This window comes from Dreissena polymorpha, chromosome 15 (assembly GCF_020536995.1).
Source record: "Dreissena polymorpha isolate Duluth1 chromosome 15, UMN_Dpol_1.0, whole genome shotgun sequence".
In the NCBI taxonomy this organism is placed as follows: Eukaryota; Metazoa; Mollusca; class Bivalvia; order Myida; family Dreissenidae; genus Dreissena; species Dreissena polymorpha.
The window spans coordinates 13,647,682-13,671,184 of NC_068369.1; the positions used below are offsets into that span (position 1 = coordinate 13,647,682).

The following is a 23,503-nucleotide window of genomic DNA, read 5'->3' on the forward strand; positions in this document are numbered from 1 at the left end:
TAAGCTTTTCTCTACATGCAAGTAAATTCTTCAAAATGTTATAACATTTAATTTGAAAATTTGTAAATTTACAGTTTGTGTGCTGAACAATTTTCATGAGGCAATACATTAATGGCAAAATGTTTATTGCCAATAAAAGCAAGAATTAAAAACTGATAAAAAAGTAACAAGGTGAGTTATATGTGTGCAATTCAATTGCTTGAATCATTTCTTTTAATGTGTTTCTATCAATGAACACAAATAACTATGCTGTCATTCTGAGCAAACATGCACATTATTATCAGCAAGACTAAATTAGATGTGAAAGCTCTCAGTAGGGGTAAATGACACCAGAAGTGGGAATCAGTTGTCTTGGATATGGATCCTGGAGTCAATCAGGGGCTAATGAGTACAGCCTATGTTACAAGCTTATGAGATATAAAATTAATTGCTCAAACAATGATTTGCATTTCCCTGATAGTTTGCTGATATCCACCACTTCCTTGTCAAAATTATAAACATTTTGTCAATCAGTTAATGCTGCTATAATGATTTTTTTTCTTGTTAAATATGTTGTTGTTTTCAAACCTGTTTTATTAAATTATTCAGTAAGTTGAAGACATAATTTATTATTATTTTATTTCTGCATATTAGATAAATGAGCCTGTTAATTAAACAGTGCATATGTTCTTTCATGTTACATTTTGTCTGGAAGAAATGTTTGTTCTGTTTGCATGGTCACTTAAGCGACTTGTCTACACCATAGTCTCCAGTTTCACTCCCCCAATTTTAAGAGACCAACATTTGAGTGATTTCTTTCATCGCCCATGTGGATGTTTGCATGTGGGCTATGTCGGACGGGCGTGAGGTGGTATAATGGTCAGGAAAGTGGCCACTAATTGGTCATTAACTGGTCATTATAAAGCCCACCTGTTTCATGTATAATTGATACATGGTCTGTGCTTGGTAGGGGTGCTGGTAATAAACTGACCACTGGTCAAGAAATATGTCCCAAGTATTTTGAAGTAATTAAATTGATGGAGCAAAGTGAAAAATTAAAGGGATTACAATGGTGAAAAATGGTTGCTTTTGTTGAATCTATTTTCTAGTAGTTATATTAATAAAAATATTGATAAAAACATCATGCCATTTGCTGCTGGCTTGTATGATATGTTATAACATTGTGGTAATTATCCTCAAATAAACACAGGAAAGCCTTTGTCCATGGCGTTAACTGTTTGCTAGTACAAGTATGCTGTGGTAGATTTATTATGATGCCCATTACTATTCACTCTGTCTAGAGTATATTAAATAAAGATATGTGGAAAGGCGAATAAAAGTATGTAAATTGTTAAATTACAGCATGTCGATTCGTCAATAAACCATCATAGGTATGCTTATTTAAGCAGGTTAATTGGTTTTGTAAGGTTTATATATCCTTTGCACACCTGTAACGTATTAGAACATACACGTTTTTTCTCTCCTCTAAACCGGGGCGATTTTTACAGTGAACGGTTACAACGTTATAGAATGCATACAAATTTCGTTGTTTCAAAACCTGACCCCTTTTACACGTCGGAACCCTGATACTTTTTTTCTTAATTAATACAAGTATCAATGTTTGTAAATTAACTGAAACTTAATCAAAGACAAAAACATAAAATAAGACTGCAACGTTCGAATGTTCATTATACAGTCTGATGACTATAAACTTGTCAAACATAGTTTCGATCATTTATGGTTAATAATTGAGAGTTAAAATCAATAAATATTTATCTTCTCAAAATTCATCTTAAAAAAGCAAATGAGTGGTATTTTGAAAACAATGATTTTCTGTCATGTTTGTGGTATAAACTTAAGAAAGTTCTGCATTTCGAATGTTTATATGACAACGTTTTGGCAAAAAAGATCAACTCATTCAACGGATCATGTGTAATATTGTTTATTGATCTGTATTGATTTTTTACGTATTTATACATTTAAGAGGTTTATTTGCTATTGACAAAGTTCATAAAAAATACGTTACAGTTCTTCTTAGTATTCTCATGCACTTCAATTTTCAGTTGTATAAAAGTGTAAAAATACGATAGAAACCGCTATGGGGCATCCCTTTCTAAAACAAATTATACCGTATTTAAGCAGATAATTGTTTGACAATAAACAACTGTGACGGGTAAAAATGTATTTTAGGCCCAATTTTCATTGTAAACCGTAAAAATGTATTTTAAAAAACGCGAAAATCCGTTACAGGATTGAAAATTGCGAAAAACGTGTACGTTTAACAACGTTGTAGGTGTTACCTTTAAAAAAGCCCCGGTTCTGAGAAGAGAAAAATTGTATACGTTTCAATATACGTGTTTTGCTGCAAAAATCGACCAGGTGCCCAAAGGATATATTTATAAACTGCAAAACAAATTGTGTTAAGTATTTGAACTGTAGAAATCTCAAGTTGGCTTAGGTTTTTAGCGACCAGGTCATAATATAATTATTACCTATGCTTGTTCTAGAGCATATTATGTATTTAAAAAATTTCTCATTAAGGAAAATGGCAATACAATTTGCGCCATTCCATGTGAAAAAGGGTCTTAAAGCCATATGCTGCCAGAGTTGCGACCGACCAGCCTGCGCAGACTGGTCAGCAGCTTAGCTGTATGTTATTGTCATGCATGGTCTCGTTAGCATACAGAGTAAATCCTGATAGGACTGTGTGGATGCCCAGTCTGGACTGGAGCTAGGTTAGCCACAAGTGGCATAAAACCCATTTTAGCATGAGACGGGTCATTTGCGAAAATTCACAAGATTAAGCCCTCCCTGCTGTCACTGACAAGGTTGACAAAGTCTTATAATAGTCTAGTGGCTGCATACTAAAAGGATTGTCTGGTCTTCTGGTGTAATGCACTGGACAATGGGTGCATGGTGTATAAATCTGATCTCAGAATAAGAATGACATCTTCAGCATCAGAATTTAGTGTTAAGTAACCCAACAATCTGTCGCATAAATTATGTAAATTATGGGATAATTAGTGTATTCATTAGTGTAACGGCATACATTAACAATGAGAAGGGTGTGATAAGTAATCACAAGTACTTGGTGGCAGCGGCCTTTCTGATTGGTTGGTCATGTACATTGAATGAAGGATTGGATGTTAGAATGAATTAAGGATTTATTTTTATTTTCGGATATAAGCACAAGGTATAGTAGGATTTCCTAATCATAATATTGGCAAATTGTGTTAAATTTAGTACTGCATCAAACTTTGTTTTCATTTTATAACAAATTCTGTTTGATGCTTATATATTATGTTCGAGAGAATTACTATTACTATAATCTGAATAGCGGACAAGATTATTATAATAATCTTTTCCTTAATGTTGTGCGATAAAAATATGACCAAGACAATCAAACTTTGTAAGTTATTAAATAGTAATGTTCTGCTATTAATTGTATGCATCTTCCCACTGACATTACCGTATACATGCGCATATAAGACACCCTCGCTTATAAGACGCACCCCGATTTCGGACTTTATAATCGGTGGATTTAAGACTTCAAATTTTGCCGATTTCATCGGCCAAAAAACTGCAGAATGTAGAAAAAAATCAATGAGAAACACATTGAGAATTTTTCAAACTCGCACTGCATACAATTAGTAATTCACGCAAGTCCGAAAAATAAAACAATCAAACAACATAGTAAATAATATTTGTTTATTTCATGATATATAAGTAGGTTTTAATTTATTTTCAAGCATTATTCATACAGTAAAAATAATTATCAAATTAACACAATTTCTAACAATTGCGTATTTAATCAATTTGCCATAACAATTTCAAACATATTACAATGTCACATCATAAGAGTTACGTTTGCGTTTCATTTTGACAATTCCAGTAGTTGTAATTTGTAAATATAATTGTATTGGTTGACGGGTATTGAAAACTAAGAGGCACCCCTGCAAAATGTTGTTCTGCAGTTCACGAATAATTCGTGAACAGTTCATGAACTGTTCGTGAACTGAGTTCATGAACTGTTCACGAATAGTTCGTGAACAGAAAATGAGCCACGTCTGTGAAAAGTTCTTGAAATTTTAGTTCATGAACTGTTCATGAACACTAATGGCATGAAGAGTTCATGAAATATTCTTGAAACCTAATGGCATGAAGTGTTCATGAACTATTCTTGAACCCTTATGGCATGAAGTGTTCATGAACTATTCTTGAACCCGTGTGGCATGAAGTGTTCATGAACTATTCTTGAACCATTATGGCATGAAATGTTCATGAACTATTCATGAACATAAATGGCATGAAGTGTTCTTGAACAGTTCATGAACAACACAATTCTTGAAAAATTCTTCAGGGTTTTGCTGTTCACGAACAGTTCATGAACATTTTCCTTCTATTTTTCAATGGCTCATTTTCTGTTCACGAACTGTAAGTGAATAGTTCATGAACCATAGTTCTTCAAGAGTTCATGAACTGAGGTGGCATGAAGTGTTCATGAACTATTCATGAACAAGAATTTGTCAATTTATGCAAAGGTTATCATAAGTGTTACTAAAGCTCAACAAACAGGTCAGGGTAAGAAGAAACAAGTCTTGTATTAGCACTTAACATATTGATAGCAACATATAACAATAATTTAAATATAACACTAATAACTGAGGTACAAGTGGTTTGATAATACTCTTTAAATTTCATAATACAACTTTGCACTATATGTTCATGAATAATTCATGTATTGAAAAGATTATGAATAGTCTCATTTTCAGTTCAAGAATCATTTACTAATCAATGGTTTTCCTGAAATGGTTACACTTACAGTGCCAAAGAACTTGAAATGGAACCAATGGCTGATCAGTTCAGCCGGTAATTTATTAAAGACTTACATTTTCAAATATAACATAAACCATGTGCCTTCCGTTTCAACTTCCTGTGCACACAATATTCTTTCTTTGTAAAAACAGCAATGCAATGTACATTGAGTTCTTGATATCATCTTAAACTGTTCTTGAAATAAGATGTCCTTAAAACGTTCTTAAACTTGTCTTTTAAGTCTACCAAGAACAATGACAGATCCTTTTAAGAACATATTGGATTCTTAAAAAGTCCATCACACGTTCAAAAACATTGTGTAGACCTGTTTAAGAACATCAGAAGGAAACATGTTGTTCAAAAAAGTTCTTAAAGTGTTCAATGGGTTAATTTTGGAAACTCACAACTTATCCTCATATGAGCCTTTCAGAGAAAGCTTTGTTTAATTTATGTGCATTAAGCCTCCAAAATTAGCCTGCGCATTCTGCAGAGGCTAATCAGGGATGACACTTTCTGCATAGCTTGGATTTTCGTTGAGAAAAGAATTCCTTGAAAAAAAATACCCCCCCCCCCCCCCCCCAATAAACGCAGAATGTGTTGTCCCTGATAAGCGTGTGCAGACTGCACTGGCTAATCTGGGATGACTCTTAACACATGCATTAAACCCCATTTTCCTAGAGCAATTCTCCAATAATTTCGTAAGTGACATAAATTGGGGGAGAGTGTCTTAATCAGTCGCTGTCTTCGGAGGTCCTTTGGGGGGTCAAAACTGATTGATACGGCATTAAGGACTAATAAGAACGTTATAGACCGATAACGGTGATGTGGAAATGCTAACTAGATCTGCGGAGAATTATAAGGCACACTAGAAAGTCTACAAATGTTTGTTATTGGGAACGATTTGCTAACTGTATATTTGGAGAAAACCAACATGCACCAGTAAAAAAATATATACCTTTTTTGTTTATTTTGAATCAACTTACCATTCCAAAATTATACAAGGTTGTATCTCGAGAACCAATCATAATGACAGTTTAAATCATCATGTATAACAATAATATTAATGATCATGAGAAATAGGCAATGTATTAACATGTACAATGTACCATAATATACATGCTTTTTTCTGTTTTCTCACTTTTTTTCATGACATACATGGGAGTTGTTTCGGTTAATGCTGTTCAAACTAAAACATAAATATATTTTTTTATTAAATTAACTCCATGATCGTATTTACTCTGTAATAAAAAGTGTGTGTATATATAAAGGATTACACTGTAACTCCAATATAAAGCGCTCCGTTATAACGCTGAATCCAATATAACGCGGAGGGTGCTTGGATCCCATTTTTTCTCCAACCTTCCATTTTATTTCTGATTCAAATCCGTATAATGCAACTTCATGTATTTTCAGACAATTCAAAGATGGCGGCAATCACAGTTATGTTGATTGCTTTATTCAACCGTCCGTTGAACCGATTATAATCGCCTCGAGGTTAAACAACACCGACAGCTAATTGGTTTTAATCTGTTGTGTAATGTCAATAAAGGTGTGAAAAACTCGCGTGTCAGTGTTTATTACATGTATACCTCATCAGAGCGGTTCAGTGCGATAATTTCCATAAGTTAAGTGCAAGCGGGATAGTTATACAATTCAAGTAATTCAAAACGATTGAAACATTCTTTCTTTGATATGGTTGCAGTTTGACTATATTAAATGAGCGGCTGTGAAATATACTGCCTACTGTATAAAACAATTTTTTCTGTCATTTTATTATCATTCTAGTATCATGTCATTTAATCTCTTTCAGTTCGTGTATAAGAAATTAAATAATGCAGACGATTTATTTACATGCGAACGCAGTGTACCGGCAATTGTTAACAGAGTTTCACTTTCATTTTCGCGCGGTATCAGAAAGTCCCCGGGAAACACGTTTTTTGCATGCGTATGACGCAATATAACAATTTTTTGTACGTGAGTCGTATTGCATTCAATCTAAATTTAAAGTTGCTCGTCCAATGAAAGCTCTGCCCCATAATGCACTGTACTCTTAACACTTCTGACAATGGCATATATGCGTACGGTTGTGTTTACGAATTTCTTAAACATATATCGTCATTAATGTTCAAGATTATTATTTTTAAGTGATGTTGCAATTTTATTGGATTATCGGATAAATGTGCACATAAGAAAAGCGGTATATATACTGTTATCGATACAATTCGGTTAATATGCATGTATTTGCGTCAACACAGCATGGCAATATATATACATGACCTATATTATAGGCTATTCTATACCTGTTTTGTTTATGGCGCCCTGCAGTAAATGAGCTCAAAACCTATAACGCGGATCCGTTATAACGCTGTTTCGCGGCTTGGACCCCATTGACCGCGCTATATTGGAGTTACAGTGTATTGGTCACTGTAGAGAATTTAGAAATAAAAATAATATCTAAATCAAGATATGAGTGATACTAGATTTTCATGTTTTACAAATAATTAAACAACAAACAATATTTGTATACGACATACAAGCAATAAAGATTGTGCTTTAATTACTGGTATTGAATATACTTGAATTGTATTCTAGAGCTTTACAAAGAAAACTTATTTGAGTGATAATCATCCTATGATCTGTAGCACAAATATTTACAAAAGTAATTTTCATCTAAGTAATATGTAAATGAATTTTGCTCTGTGAAAAGGGGGTTTAATGCAGGTGAGAAAAGTTTTGTCCCAGATTAGCCTGTGAAGTCCGCACAGGCTTATCAGGGACAACATTTTCCACCTAAACTGGATTTTTACTAAGAACAGACTCTCTGTAAACGAAAAATATCAAAAAAGCGGAGAGTGTTGTCCCTGATTAGCCTGTGAAGTCCGCACAGGCTTATCAGGGACAACATTTTCCACCTAAACTGGATTTTTACTAAGAACAGACTCTCTGTAAACGAAAAATATCAAAAAAGCGGAAAGTGTTGTCCCTGATTAGCCTGTGTGGACTGCACAGGTTAATCTGGGACGACACTTCATGCACATGCATCAAACCCCCTTTTCACATAGCACGGCTCACGGCTACTTTATTATAATGTTGTATTGGTTTGTTGGCTGCAAAATATATGAGCAGCACCGTGGGAAATCCGGCTAATCAGGGATGACACTTTCAGCTCAAGTAGATTACCCCTAAGAACAGACTTGATTTATATGAAAAATACTATTTAACCCTTTCCCACTCAGAAGCAAAGTGAAAATGGCTATGTGCAAACAGCATAAAACCAGAACAGCCTGCGAGTAACTCGCAGTCTGTTCAGGTTTTATGCTGTTTGCTGCTCATCAATATCTAAGGTTTGGAAATGAAGCCTTTAAAACTTGAATATATTAAGAAAGGACTTAAATTAAAATTTATTTTCTAAGGGACTTCAAATGCGTCAACATGCGTTTCTGAGTGATAAAGGGTTAAGACGGTGGAAAGTGTTGTCCTTGATTTGCTTATAATGGCTGCACAGGTGAAATTTGGGACAAAATTTTAAGCACATCATTAAGCCCTGTTTTCCCAGATCAAGGCTCAATTCCACTTTTAAACAAATTAAGTCCATCCCCATTGAACAAAGCTGTAGATGCTTCAAATAATCTGCCTTGTTTTGAGGAGATTTTTTCGATCTCAGAAAGTTTTGCGAAATTTAAAAAATTGGCTGTAACAAATGTTTACTTAAATAATATTTAAAATATAAAACATGAGCAGTTTTAACATTTTTAATTTTAAATTTGTATTCATTGTGACTTGTTTTCATTCATGTCATAATTCTAGTGGAAACATTATATAATGCATGTCATAATTCTAGTTAAAACATTGTATAATTCATGTAATAATTGTAGTTAAAACATATCATTTATGTTATAATTCTAGTTAAAACATTATATCATTCATGCTTTTATGATATGTAAGTAGAAAGAACCATTTTACTGGTTATTTGTGTATAATAGTCTCGTGTAAATCTGATTTAGATTAGCTGGTACAAGTTGTTATATTTTATGCATTGAATATTTGTATTATGTTTGTTGTATAACACATGTATTGGATGACACTTGAATTAACTAATAAACTAAACTGTAATAATTCTAGCTTAAACATTGTATCATTTATGTAATAATTCTAGTTAAAACATTATATCATTCATGTAATAATTCTAGTTAAAACATTTTGTCAGTTATGTTATTATTCTAGTTAAAGCACTATATCATTCATGTAATAATTCGAGTTGAAACACTATATAATTCATGTAATAAACATTATAATGAGCACAAGGTCATAAACCTTACAGAGATATAATTTCCAGGAAAATATAGGATTGATATTGCCTGTAGTATTATATGAGAGAAATACCTTACAATATGAAAGAACTACCTGACAAAGTATTCATTCATACCTTTGAGCATATTGTCAGTTATTAATACATTTTCTTGAAGATATTAGCAAAGCAAATTGAATATTTTGGTGCATGATGTAACAACTTAAAAAATTATCTACTGTCATTAACCTTTCTATCATTTCTTTCTTCATAATCTGTTATTAATTAAGACATAAAAACGGGGAAATTTGTGTTAATTATTAGAAAATAATAAATCACATTTATAGCTGATTCCTTTGATACGCCTCCAACAAATATTCTGTTTGTTTCTGGAAGATATTTTGTAAGCTCTAATTATATTATATTAATAGAGTATAATTTGTATGTATTTATTAATACTGCTGATGAAATAAATTCACAAAATGATCATAGTATTTAAGAAATTAAGATTAACAAAATTAATGTGTTTTTAGACAATATATTTTATTTAATTGTGAGTTCTAATTAAAGTTTATTTTAATTTAAGGGTAACAAGATGTTTATCCTAAAAACAAATATGATAAGCTTGATCAATGAACCATTTGACCTGATCTTTTCCATCTGGGCTTTAATTATTTATTGATAAAAGTCTCATTGCCATTACAAGATGTTCTAAAACTGCACGTCCTCTACTTTTTTGACTCATCACCTGTTCAGCTAGGTATGCTTTTATTCCTTTTTAATTGACAGATTCTGACATGCTCGATAATTTAAAGTATTTTCCCTGCAATTAAGAGTCAGTTATCATAGCATAAATATAAAATAGGTGTTATTTACAATATTTTTTTTAGGAGAGCTCATTTCGTGCACCTCTTTGAAGTGCTTTTTTCGAAGGTATTTCTGCCGAGTGTTTGCCTCACCTGACTCCTATATGAAGCTTATTCAATGTCTGTTCTGCTCTTGTTTATGTGCCGTCACCAGATGAAGTGTGTCTAGATCTGCAACTTTCATTTAGATGCCTATCGCACCCTGCAGACAGCATGCGGCCTGTACAAACAAGTGCACATGGCACGGTCTCTCATGCGCATCTATAGCACTGACTGTACCACAAAACGCTGTCAGAGAATTGAGCCTTGTTGTGTAAAAACTTGGCAAAATACATATGCTGAAAGTGTCATCCCACATAAGCTAGTGCAGTTTGCATAGGCTAATTAGGGACATCACTTTCAACATGTATGGAATTTTTCGTTTAAATGAAGTCTCTATTAAGTGGAAATCCACTATAGGCGGAAAGTGTTTTTCCTCATCAGCCTGTGTGGACTGCACTGGCTAATCTGGGATGATACTAAACGCAAATGAATTATGACCCATTTTTCCAGGGTGAGACTGAAAGCATTAAAGGAACCCTTCTCAAGATAATTCCTGCACTCGGAAGAGATAACACAAACATTGTAAATGCTTTGATCATTTTGTTTGCTTTTGCAGTTGTTTTAAGAAAACTTATTTTCACATCATGCAAGGAATTATAGATGCTAGATTCAAAGAAATGTTCTTAATGATCCAGTGTTTGATGCCTATGAAGTTTGGCAGAATAATGGTGCCAAAGATAATGCTGAGAATCTGACAGTCCTGAAACAATTACCTGATGCCACATTAATAGAGGATATTATTCTGCCTCAATTATCAATACAGCCATTTTGGACAGCTGCTTAGTGAATTATGGGATACATGCCTCAGTGAATTATGGGTAAATTGCAACAAGGGCTTATGGGTAATTTGAGGTCAGATTTCAGTGAACTCTGCTGTTCTGGGTCAGTGCAGCATGTAAAACATGGCATTGGAGTGATGAGTCCTGAGGTGAATAATGAGTTCTGACAGTGCTGGAACTTTAATCTACAAAACAGATGAGAATGGTGATGGGTGTAAGGAAAAATTCAACTGTAAATTATGAGACTGATAAGACAAATAGTATTTAGTTGAAGATGATTTAAACATACAACATGCACATGAGCCAAGGTCTGGAAAAACTAGGCTTTAAAGCTTGTGGGTGAAGTTTCATCCCAGATTAGCCTGTGCAGTCTGCACAATATGATCAGCGACGACACTTCAGGCCTAGAGTGGATTTTCATTTAGAAACTGTGTTCCTTAAACAAAAAATCCATAAAAGTGAATAGACAGTGGACTGCACGGGCTAATCTGATTGGACACTTTACGCACACATGCATTAAGTCTAGTTTTCCGAGAACCCGGCTCAACAAATAAATTATTTACCTTTCTCACTGTTGTTGCTTGTTTCCCAAATATTTGCTTATATTGTGGCACATTTGAAGAATGAAATAAACTGTTTCTGCACCTATACATATGCTTCACATCATGACAATAAATAGGAGAGATTATCATTTGTATAGGATGCAAAAGCCTTTTCTCATAGGTAACAAAACTCATCAGAACACTGATCTGTTTGATACTTTTTTGTCCTTTACACCAGAGCCGGTGGACTTAGGGATGGACTTGCAAATGAGCCTTGCTCTGTGAAAGGGGGATTGAATGCATGTGCCTAAATTGTCATGCCAGATTAGCCTCTGGATTCTGCACTGGCTGATCAGGGATTACACTTTCCGCCTTTATGATATTTTCTGTTTAAAGAAAGTATCTTCTAAGCAAATATGCAGTTTAGGTGGAAAGTGTTGTCCTTGATTAGCATGTGCAAACTGCACAGGCTTATCTGGGACAATTCTTTGCACATCTGCATTAAACCCCCTTTTCACAGAGCACGGTTAATATGTTTTAAAGTTTTTCACTAAGAAAGTAAATGTGTTGTTAGAACTTTGAACAGCTTTAAGATTTTGTATAGAAGCTGTTAAAGATAACCATTTGCAATTATCAAGTCTGTTTAAATATTAAATAGTTTAATAACCAACAGTAATTGGATCTGTGTGCAGTAGAACACTGGGGTATCTTCCCTGGAAATACCTTGATAACCTGGGCAAGTTTGGCATTAATGACAGGCTGGGAGACCTTGATTGGCTCCATATGTTTTGCAATATTTTAGTAATGAATTGGAGTTGTAAAATATTGAGAATGAACAACTATCATGTTTGTGTTCACTGATCACTGATAAAATGACTACATGTTTGATGGTTAAGTCAAAATATTTCAAATGGCAGACATTATTTCAAATGTTTTTTTACCAGTTTCAAATACATCTTTATAAAGAATAGGCGTTTGTGTATATCCGTCACTGACATTATGACATTGTGCTTGATGGCAAACTCAGATACGTCTTAATATCTATTTTCAGAATGAATTTCATCACTAAACAGCAAATAGGATAATCCTGTAGTAGTGTAAACCAACTTTTGAGGAAGGACTCCATATCAGGTTGATTGGAAGAAACGTTGCCATGGTGAATTGGCTGCTAGAAGAAATGATGTCATTCCAGTTTAAAATTCTACTTCTTACATTCCTTCGAAATGGTAAGTTGAAGAGAACATGAATTTATATATTTATAACTCAATTTGTATAATACGTGGAAAAGGATGACATAACTCTGTACACAGAAAGGAAAGATAATGTGTAGTTATACTCTCGCATACAGACGGTGAATATTGGAGTCACACTGTCGGGTGGTAGGCTTGTCCATGTAAGTTGTTTGAACTTTTTCACCATAAACTTGGGCCTTGCTCTGTTAAAAGGGGTTTTCATGCATGTGCATAAACTGTTGTCCCAAATTGTCTAATCAGGGACAACACTTTCTGACTAAACTGGATTTTTGCCCTCTCACAGAGCAAGGCCCATTTTAATTTAAAATTCGTCATTTCCATGAAGTCCAAGACTCTTTTCATGCCATGTGATCCATGGATTTTTGAGTTCTTTGCCCTTATACAAATCTGACAAAGCTGGGCAGGGGTGTTAGTCAGTTTTGTGACAAGGCTCCAATTCCATTTGCTGCATTCCACACAATTTATTTAGTTGAAATAATTTTCACAACATAGCTCAATTCTGGATGCAGGTGGCAACCGTTTGGCATGTGTTCTCACCTTGGGCTGGTTATGAAGATATTCCCAGCAGCTTGGTGCTTACTTGACTGGTTGTGTTTACATAATAAATCTCCCTTGTTAACATTACCAGCATCCATCTAGGAAACATAAGGGTGCACTGGATTAACAACTGCAAACATTGTTGTGAACATGCATTTCAGACATAGGGTAGCAAGCCTCCATGTTAATCCAGTCTCCAGGTATTCAGAATAACATTTCCTCAGGCTGTGCTAAAATTTAATCCTCGATTTGTTTATGTTAAGGTGTGCAAGATAAGAACTCACTGTTATTCTAATTATAATGAAAGCAAGCGCTTGATGGCATATGGCTGTGAGAAGAGTGCATCCAGTAGGTTTGGGTATAGAAGAGTGCATCCAATAGGTTGGGGTATAGAAGAGTGCATCCAATAGGTTGGGGTATAGAAGAGTGCATCCAATAGGTTGGGGTATAGAAGAGTGCATCCAATAGGTTGGGGGTATAGAAGAGTGCATCCAATAGGTTGGGGTATAGAAGAGTGCATCCAGTAGGTTGGGGTATAGAAGAGTGCATCCAATAGGTTGGGGGTATAGAAGAGTGCATCCAATAGGATGGGGGTATAGAAGAGTGCATCCAATAGGTTGGGGTATAGAAGAGTGCATCCAATAGGTTGGGGTATAGAAGAGTGCATCCAGTAGGTTGGGGTATAGAAGAGTGGATCCAGTAGGTTGGGGTATAGAAAACTGCATCCAGTAGGTTGGGGTATAGAAGAGTGCATCCAGTACGTTGGGGTATATAAGAGTGCATCCAGTACGTTGGGGTATAGAAGAGTGCATCCAGTAGGTTGGGGTATAGAAGAGTGCATCCAGTAGGTTGGGGTATAGAAGAGTTCATCCTGTAAGTTAGGGTATAGAAGAGTGCATCCAGTAGGTTGGGGTATAGAAGAGTGCATCCTGAAGGTTGGGGTATAGAAGAGTGCATTCAGTAGGTTGGGGTATAGAAGAGTGCATCCAGTAGGTTGGTGTATAGAAGAGTGCATCCAGTAGGTTGGGGTATAGAAAAGTGCATCCAGTAGGTTGGGGTATAGAAGAGTGCACCCAGTAGGGTAGGGTATAGAAGAGTTCATCCAGTAGGTTGGGGTATAGAAGAGTGCATCCTCTAGGTTGGGGTATAGAAGAGTGCATCCAGTAGGTTGGTGTATAGAAGAGTGCATCCAGTAGGTTGGTGTATAGAAGAGTGCATCCAGTAGGTTGGGGTATAGAAAAGTGCATCCAGTAGGTTGGGGTATATAAGAGTGCATCCAATAGGTTGGGGTATAGAAGAGTGCATCCAGTAGGTTGGGGTATAAAAGAGTGCATCCAGTAGGTTGGTGTATAGAAGAGTGCATCCTGTAGGTTGGGGTATAGAAGAGTGCATCCTGTAGCCTGTAGGTTGGTGTAAAGAAGAGTGCATCCTGTAGATTGGGGTATAGAAGAGTGCATCAAGTAGGTTGGGGTATAGAAGAGTGCATCCAGTAGGTTGATGCATAAAAGAGTGCATCCAGTACATTGGGGGTATAGAAGAGTGCATCAAGTAGGTTGGGGTATAGAAGAGTGCATCCTGTAGGTTGGTGTATAGAAGAATGCATCCAGTAGGTTGAGGTATAGAAGAGTGCATCCAGTAGGTTGGGGTATAGAAGAGTGCATCCAGTAGGTTAGGGTAAAGAAGAGTGCATCCTGTAAGTTGGGGTATAGAAGAGTGCATCCAGTAGGTTGGGGTATAGAAGATTGCATCCAGTAGGTTGGGGTATAGAAGAGTGCATCCAGTAGATTGGGGTATAGAAGAGTGCATCCTGTAGGTTGGGGGTATAGAAGAGTACATCCTGTAGGTTGGTGTAAAGAAGAGTGTAAATGATGTAAAGAAGAGTGCATCCTGTAGGTTGGTGTATAGAAGAGTGCATCAAGTAGGTTGGGGTATAGAAGAGTGCGTCAAGTAGGTTGGGGTATACAAGTGTGCATCCATTACCTTGGGGCTATAGAAGAGTGCATCCAGTAGGTTGGGGTATAGAAGAGTGCATCCTGTAGGTTGGTGTATAGGATAGTGCATCCAGTTGGTTGGGGTATAGAAGAGTGCATCCAGTAGGTTGGGGTATATAAGAGTGCATCCAGTAGGTTAGGGTATAGAAGAGTGCATCCAGTAGGTTGGGGTATAGAAGAGTGCATCCAGAAGGTTAGGGTATAGAAGAGTGCATCCAGTAGGATGGGGTATAGAAGAGTGCATCCAGTGGGTTGGGGTATAGAAGAGTGCATCCAGTAGGTTGGGGTATAGAAGAGTGCATCCTGTAGGTTGGTGTAAAGAAGAGTGCATCCTTTAGGTTGGGGCATGGAAGAGTGCATCAAGTAGGTTGGGGTATAGAAGAGTGCATCCAGTAGGTTGGGGTATAGAAGAGTGGATCCTGTAGGTTGGTGTATAGAAGAGTGCATCCTGTAGGTTGGGGGTATAGAAGAGTACATCCTGTAGGTTGGTGTAAAGAAGAGTGTAAATGAAGTAAAGAAGAGTGCATCCTGTAGGTTGGTGTATAGAATAGTGCATCAAGTAGGTTGGGGTATAGAAGAGTGCGTCAAGTAGGTTGGGGTATAGAAGAGTGCATCCACTACCGTGGGGCTATAGAAGAGTACATCCAGTAGGTTGGGGTATAGAAGAGTTCATCCTGTAGGTTGGTGTATAGGATAGTGCATCCAGTTGGTTGAGGTATAGAAGAGTGCATCCAGTAGGTTGGCGTATATAAGAGTGCATCCAGTAGGTTAGGGTATAGAAGAGTGCATCCAGTAGGTTGGGGTATAGAAGAGTGCATCCAGTAGATTGGGGTATAGAAGGGTGCATCCTGTAGGTTGGGGTATAGAAGAGTACATCCTGTAGGTTGGTGTAAAGATGAGTGCATCTGGTGTAAAGAAGAGTGCATCCTGTAGGTTGGGGTATAGAAGAGTGCATCAAGTAGGTTGGGGAATAGAAGAGTGCATCAAGTAGGTTGGGTATAGAAGAGTGCATCCAGAACGTTGGGGCTATAGAAGAGTGCATCCAGTAGGTTGGGGTATAGAAGAGTGCATCCTGTAGGTTGGTGTATAGAAGAGTGCATCCAGTAGGTTGGGGTATAGAAGAGTGCATCCAGTAGGTTGGGGTATATAAGAGTGCATCCAGTAGGTTAGGGTATAGAAGAGTGCATTCTGTAGGTTGGGTAATAGAAGAGTGCATCCAGTAGGTTTGGGTATAGAAGAGTGCATCCAGGAGGTTGGGGTATAGAAGAGTGCATCCAATGGGTCGGGGTATAGAAGAGTGCATCCAGTAGGTTGGGGTATAGAAGAGTGCATCCTCTAGGTTGGTGTAAAGAAGAGTGCATCCTTTAGGTTGGTGTATAGAAAAGTGCATTCAGTAGGTTGGGGTATAGAAGAGTGCATCCTCTAGGTTGAGGCATAGAAGAGTGCATCCAGTAGGTTTGGGTATAGAAGAGTGCATCCAGTAGGTTGAGGTATATAAGAGTGCATCCTGTAGGTTTGGGTATAGAAGAGTGCATTCTGTAGGTTGGGTAATAGAAGAGTGCATCCAGTAGGTTTGGGTATAGAAGAGTGCATCCAGGAGGTTGGGGTATAGAAGAGTGCATCCAGTGGGTCGGGGTATAGAAGAGTGCATCCAGTAGATTGGGGTATAGAAGAGTGCATCCTCTAGGTTGGGGGTATAGAAGAGTGCATTCTGTAGGTTGGGGTAAAGAAAAGTGCATCCAGTAGGTTGGTGTATAGAAGAGTGCATCCAGTAGGTTGGGGTATAGAAGAGTGCATCCAGTAGGTTGGGGTATAGAAGAGTGCATCCTGTAGGTTGAGGCATAGAAGAGTGCATCCAGTAGGTTGGGGTATAGAAGAGTGCATCCAGTAGGTTGAGGTATATAAGAGTGCATCCAGTAGGTTGGGGTAAAGAAGAGTGCATCCAGTAGGTTGGGGTATAGAAGAGTGCATCCTGTAGGTTGAGGCATAGAAGAGTGCGTCCAGTAGGTTTGGGTATAGACGAGTGTATCCTGTAGGTTGAGGCATAGAAGAGTGCATCCAGTAGGTTTGGGTATAGAAGAGTGCATCCTGTAGGTTGAGGCATAGAAGAGTGCATCCAGTAGGTTTGGGTATAGAAGAGTGCATCCTGTAGGTTGAGGCATAGAAGAGTGCATCCAGTAGGTTTGGGTATAGAAGAGTGCATCCTGTAGGTTGAGGCATAGAAGAGTGCATCCAGTAGGTTTGGGTATAGAAGAGTGCATCCTGTAGGTTGAGGCATAGAAGAGTGCATCCAGTAGGTTTGGGTATAGAAGAGTGCATCCTGTAGGTTGAGGAATAGAAGAGTGCATCCAGTAGGTTTGGGTATAGAAGATTGCATCCTGTAGGTTGAGGCATAGAAGAGTGCATCCAGTAGGTTTGGGTATAGAAGAGTGCATCCTGTAAGTTGAGGCATAGAAGAGTGCATCCAGTAGGTTTGGATATTGGGAGGAGCAGCTGAGTTTTTGAGCCACACTCTGTGAAATGGGGCTTAATGCATGTGCATAAACTGCCATCCTAGATTAGCCTATGGAGTCTGCACAGGCTACTCAGAGATGGCACTCGCCGCTTTCATGGATCTTTTTTATTTAAAGGATGTCTGTTCTAAATAAAAATCCAGTTTATTCCAAAAGTGTGGTCTTTCATTAGCCTGTGCAGACTGCACATGCTTATATGGGATGACACTTTTAAGCTCATGCATCAAGCCCAGTTTTCCAAGAACAAGGCCAGTTTCTGAATAATCCTTCTGCAGTTTGTTTATTGGTGTAGTAGCTGGGTTTGTTTAATTAGCTAATAATTGTCCAATTTCAAATTATCCTTCAAGTGTTTCTTAAGCCGTAACTAGCAGTACCTGAACTGGATAACCTGTGCTCATGGTCTTGAAATGAGACTTAAATGTAATATTTGATCTTGACTTAAGATTTATTGAGGTCAAGCTCACATTAAAGATTTAATAATCCTCTAAAAATGACCAACATTTGCATGAAAATCTTTAGGCATCTTGTGATATTGGGCATGAAATGAACACCACTTCGGAAAATTTAGGTAATGGAAATAAAGAGCTATGCATCACTAAAACATCTTAACATGAGTAGACATTATAACAACACTCCTATATAAAACACTAGTCAGTGTTTTAATGAAACTGAAGATTTTATTATGTCTTTATTACTGTTTTCTCATGAGATATTGATGTGAAAACAAAACTGTGTCAAGTCCCCTGGTGGGTAAGTCATTAGGGGCTGGTGGGAGTAGAATAGGGAGCACAGTGTTCCTATGGGAATTTCTTGGTGTTTGAAGATTTTTATGAGCATTTTTTACAATGTGAATGCACATTTAAGTTCTCCTGTTGTTGTTATACCGATTAAAAGTAGACTGAGGGTTTTCCACAAATTTAAATTACAAACCTTCAACAGATGACATTTTGTTCTATGAGATAAATGTACTTTTTGTTTAAAAACTTTTTGGTTTGTTTCAAATAAGCAAGCAACTTAAAAAAAATGTAAAACATTGCAATAAAAACATTAATAAACAGTGTTTATAATTCAAGACTACAGAAAGGTGTGGATTAAGTCATCTTCAAAAAGTAGTTTGAGTAAAGCCATAAATTTTATGCACCCCCCCTCCCCGGTAGGATGGCATAAAGCAGTTGAACTTTGTCCGTCAGTCTGTCAGTCTGTGTGTCCATCCCAGAACTTTAACATTGGCCATAACTTTTGCAACATTGAAGATAGCAACTTGATATTTGGCATGCACGTGTATCTCATGGAGCTGCACATTTTGAGTGGTGAAAGGTCAAGGTCATCCTTCAAGGTCAAAGGTCAAATATATGGCTTCAAAGGGGCGCAGTAGGGGGCATTGTGTTTCTGACAAACACATCTCTTGTTCTATTAAGTATCTTAAAAAGCATGGTGCACAGTATTTTAAATGACTTGTTTAAATTTAGAAATTGTATGTTGATCAAGCTTCAAGGGAAATTTGTTATTAGTTTTTCGTTTCATTCTTTTTGTTGATGCACCTTTGATATTTTCAGACATAATACAAATATAATTAAAAACAACAACAACAAACCTTTAGCTGATTTTAAGTTTAGTTTAAACCTATTTATTGAAGCTCTTTTGCTTTTTAGAATGCTCTTGAGTCTGTTCAATTGGTAGAAACACTTCTTGGTGTCTTTTGAGGAGATCTAAAGAACGGTTCCACAGTGGAGATTGAACCCATGACCTTTCAGTCATTAGGTAGACACCATATCCAATACACCATGTAGACCTCAGAGCTGATTTTTGAGGAAGGAGCGGCTTATCTTGAAATGTCTGTAGTACAACAAATCTAAGCTGTTTTTCTTCAGAAACTAGGTTGTTTAGCGCTGGAATATGAGACAGGTAGAAGGGAGCTTTGACATTGTCAGGGGGCTGCTTGGAAACATAAGGAAAAGAGATTATAAAAGTGAAAACAATGAAACAAGTGTAACAATGTTCTTTGTCTTTCTTGCAATATGGAAACAATCAAGTGCTATCTATAAGTGAGTTTGACATGGCAATCTAGTGTCTCCACTTTCACTTTGGTTTTTGAGATAATTTCAGGATAAAGAAGTGGATGATGTTCCCTTGCACAATATCTGTTTTCTTTTCAATCCAAATGGACTTCATGGACTGAATATTGGCATGAAAGACAAAGAGTTTCCACTTCTGTAAAGAGACATTTAATGATTTGTAAATTCCAAGAAAGTTACAGTACAAAGGAAATTGCATCAGGTTTTCTTGTTTGAAAATTAATGGCAACATAAATTTACAGGTGAAAAAAAAATGTTTTCTGTCTACCTAAAAGAAATTGATATGTTTACTAAGGTAATTTGCATCACAATCTTTTCTTCTTAAATTAATTGCAAAATAAATATACAGGTGCAAAAACTTATTTGCTGTCTTACTTAAGGTAGCGCACCTCTAATGATTTCCCGCGATTTCTTCGAAGGTTGAAGAACTTACTATTAGGTGCCGTAGCCTAGTGGTTAAGGCGATAGACTAGAAATCTTTTGGGATATTCCAGCGCAGGTTCGAATCCTGCCGACGACGTATACTTTTTTGCGACGCGTTTTATTTATTTTCTAACGTAATTTGATTTAATATGGCATATAAGCTATATTTATTGTTAAATATGTTGCAATTTTTATGCACATTCTTCAATTATTAAAATTAAAACAACGTTATTGCGAAATTGAGTGATTTACTGTTGAAAATACGAACCATGCATGTTGCATTTTTATTTTTATTTCAAAAAGTAAACGGTAAATCTGTCTATTTCTTGGTATTTTTGCTGTATATAGTGTTTCTATAAAAACTAAGTTTAAAATATGACTTAAATGATACTATTTTGAATTTTATGACACTTTGTTTTTAACAGACCCAATTTTTACTTGGCTGAAATCACTTACATTTCATGGCGCCTTTCCATAGATAAAAATTTGTCAAAAATAAATGTCTGTAAAAGAATACTTATTTCATCTTGTTTAAACTTTAAACACCTTTACAGCATCTGTACCCACCAACTGCATGCCCATATTTGGAAATTTGAATGAATTATGGAACTTTTATATACCCCAGGGGTGAAAATAAACTGGACAAAAGCCGAGCGTGGGGGTGGTTTTGAAAAAATCGGTATATTTTTTTAAAAAGCATGGAAAGCCTACCTACAAATTTGCATGTAGTTCAGTGAAATGATGCTGATTAAGAAAATAATTAATTAGATTATATTTGGATATGTGCCCATTAGAGGTGCGCTACCTTAAAACAAATTGATATGTTTACTACAGACCGGCTTGTTCATTAATGTTAATTATTTGAGCACCCTTGGTGGTCCATGTAAGAGCAGATAATTTCAATGATCTGGATCACTTAAGAAGTTCTCAGTGCAAGGTAATCTGGATCATGTAGAAGCTCTCACTGCAAGGTAATCATGCTCTGTGTCAATGGAGTGCTTTCAGGTTTTTAATAATTGATGATTGTAAACATAAGATGAATTGAAAAGCTGCTGTCTTTAAAATATTTCACACAATTTTCTTTTTCAATGCCTACTACTTGGCAGATAATTTATCACTCAAACTATCACATCCAAATGACATTTATGTGCGGTTTATCGTTAAGAAAGTAAAGAAAATAATTGAAGCCATGACAAGATTTTGCAGAATTATGGCCCTTTATCTTTTTGTCCATCATAGGATATATACATTGTAGTGGTTAGTGGCCCATGTCCAAGCATGTATTGTGAAGGCATCTGAGTGTCTGTGACACATTACAGTTAACGCTTTACCACTTAGTCCCTTACAAAGTTAAATTAAACTAAAGACCTTTCTTTTTTAATTTAAGTTTTAAAGGCTTCATATCCAACCCTTAGATACTGATGAGCAGCAAACAGCGTAAAACCTGAACAGACTGTGATTTACTCGCAGGCTGGTCTGGTTTTATGCTGTTTACACATAGCCATTTTCTCTTTGCTTCTGAGTGGGAAAGGGTTAATTTTGTTTGCAGTGTTTTAGTTTATCATTCTATATTAGACATACCTTCATTTCCGATGTATTGATTATGTAATCAATTTATTATTAAATGATGGGTATTTTCATGAAAAATAGCCCAATTTCATTTTGTCATATTAAAATAATTACACACTCAACTGAAACTCATTCAACACAACATTCTAGGAACATTCATTTATTCTTAGCCTGCTCTACCAATGTTAGAAGAGCAATCCTTGTAATGGGTTTGCTGATTGTGTACCACCAATCATGTGACCACTTTCCAATTAAGATATGGGACAATAATGTGACTATTTTCCAATTAAGATAAGAGGGGTAATGTAATTAACATGTAAGTTAAATGATTTTATTGTAAAATATATGGCAGCTTGAAGTTATTTGCCATTATTGCACATGCAAACATGGTTGATGCATTTGCAGTAAATGTGTATTGTACAGTGATCTTGATATTTATGAAATATGTTTTGTTCATGTCTTATTGCCTTATGCTACATTCCTAATATCACTATTGTTCACATAAACGAAAATGTCTTAATTTTGAATTTATCTGAGTGATCATATGAGATCTTTTTAATTGTTAACAGATCATAAGGTCATTCATTCTGGCAAAATAATTTACCGTAGGTTTCCACGTATAGCGCGCTCCCGTGTATTGCGCGCAGGCTGTTTTTTTAATGCAAAAATAGAAAAAAAATATTTGAAGACAATAAAACCACCAAATCGGACCGAAAATGGCCGCCATTTTTCTATTGCACAATCCAATAATCCGGGGCATTGGAAAGCTTAATTACGCATTCAAAATAGGAAGCGTCATTATGATTAGGAGCATGGGTTGCATAGCACTATACTTTTTTACAATTTTGTAATTTTCTAGCAAAAGATTAACAGTCCACGTGCATTTCATGAAAACGTGAGAAAATAAGAATTAGTGTTCATCGTGTGATTTTTCCTCGGGGAAAGCATGGACATTACGGGTTAATTTGAATGTGGCATGGGAGACAGGGATACAATTGTTGAGGTACACCACTGTTCAACGTTCAATATATATGCACCCAAAATGCAATTGCATATCTTCACGTTCTCATGCATATCTTCACGATCTCAAGTGTCAATTAGTTTCTCAAATGTCAATAAGCGTCTTAACAAGTCGTGGCACATATAACTGGCCAATTACGAAGTGCAAAATGACCCCCTTTCACACCAACCGTTACCCGCAAAAAAGACCTCGTTCGTACCTACCCTTTCCTGCTCTCCGGAATGTCGACAACAATCCCCATCGGAATTCATCAATAAAGAAGTGTAAAAACACAAACAAAGAATTGTCGGCAAGTTTATTCAAACAAATTTATTTTTGACCAAAACTTCTTCTACCGCATTCATATCTACCAGTAGCGACTTCTTGTTGTTTCGACAATGGCCCCTCAGTCTGTAAGATTACAGGGTGGTAGTTTTCTGGAAAAAAACATGGCGGCCATTTTGATTATTTACGATTACAGGTATACAACATATTTTTTACCAATTTAGCAGCCAGGATAGTGTTGTATCAATGTATTGCGCGCACCACCTTTTTTATTTGAATTTTGGAGGTAAAACACTGCGCGCTATACGTGGAAACCTACGGTAGCTTTTTTTTATGCCCCCCCCCCCCCCCCCCCCCCCCCCCCCCCCCCCCCCCCCCCCCCCTGGTAGGGTGGCATATAGCAGTTGAACTGTCTGTCTGTCGGTCTGTCCGTCCGTCTGTCCGTCCGAAAACTTAAACATTGGCCATAACTTTAGCAATATTCAA

General features: G+C 36.5%; 1 protein-coding gene across 11 annotated transcripts in view; it reads left to right on the forward strand.

Annotated features, from left to right (window-relative positions):
- The window catches only part of LOC127859293 (irregular chiasm C-roughest protein-like), a 305,644-nt gene that overhangs the window by 239,059 nt on the left and 43,082 nt on the right, over window positions 1–23,503 (forward strand). For all 11 annotated transcript variants that reach the window (XM_052396541.1, XM_052396544.1, XM_052396545.1 and 8 more), the window contains one exon: window positions 12,423–12,597. In XM_052396541.1, coding sequence (XP_052252501.1) covers window positions 12,525–12,597 — 73 coding nt within the window. In that variant the 5' untranslated portion in view covers window positions 12,423–12,524. The remainder of the gene's footprint in view (window positions 1–12,422; window positions 12,598–23,503) is intronic.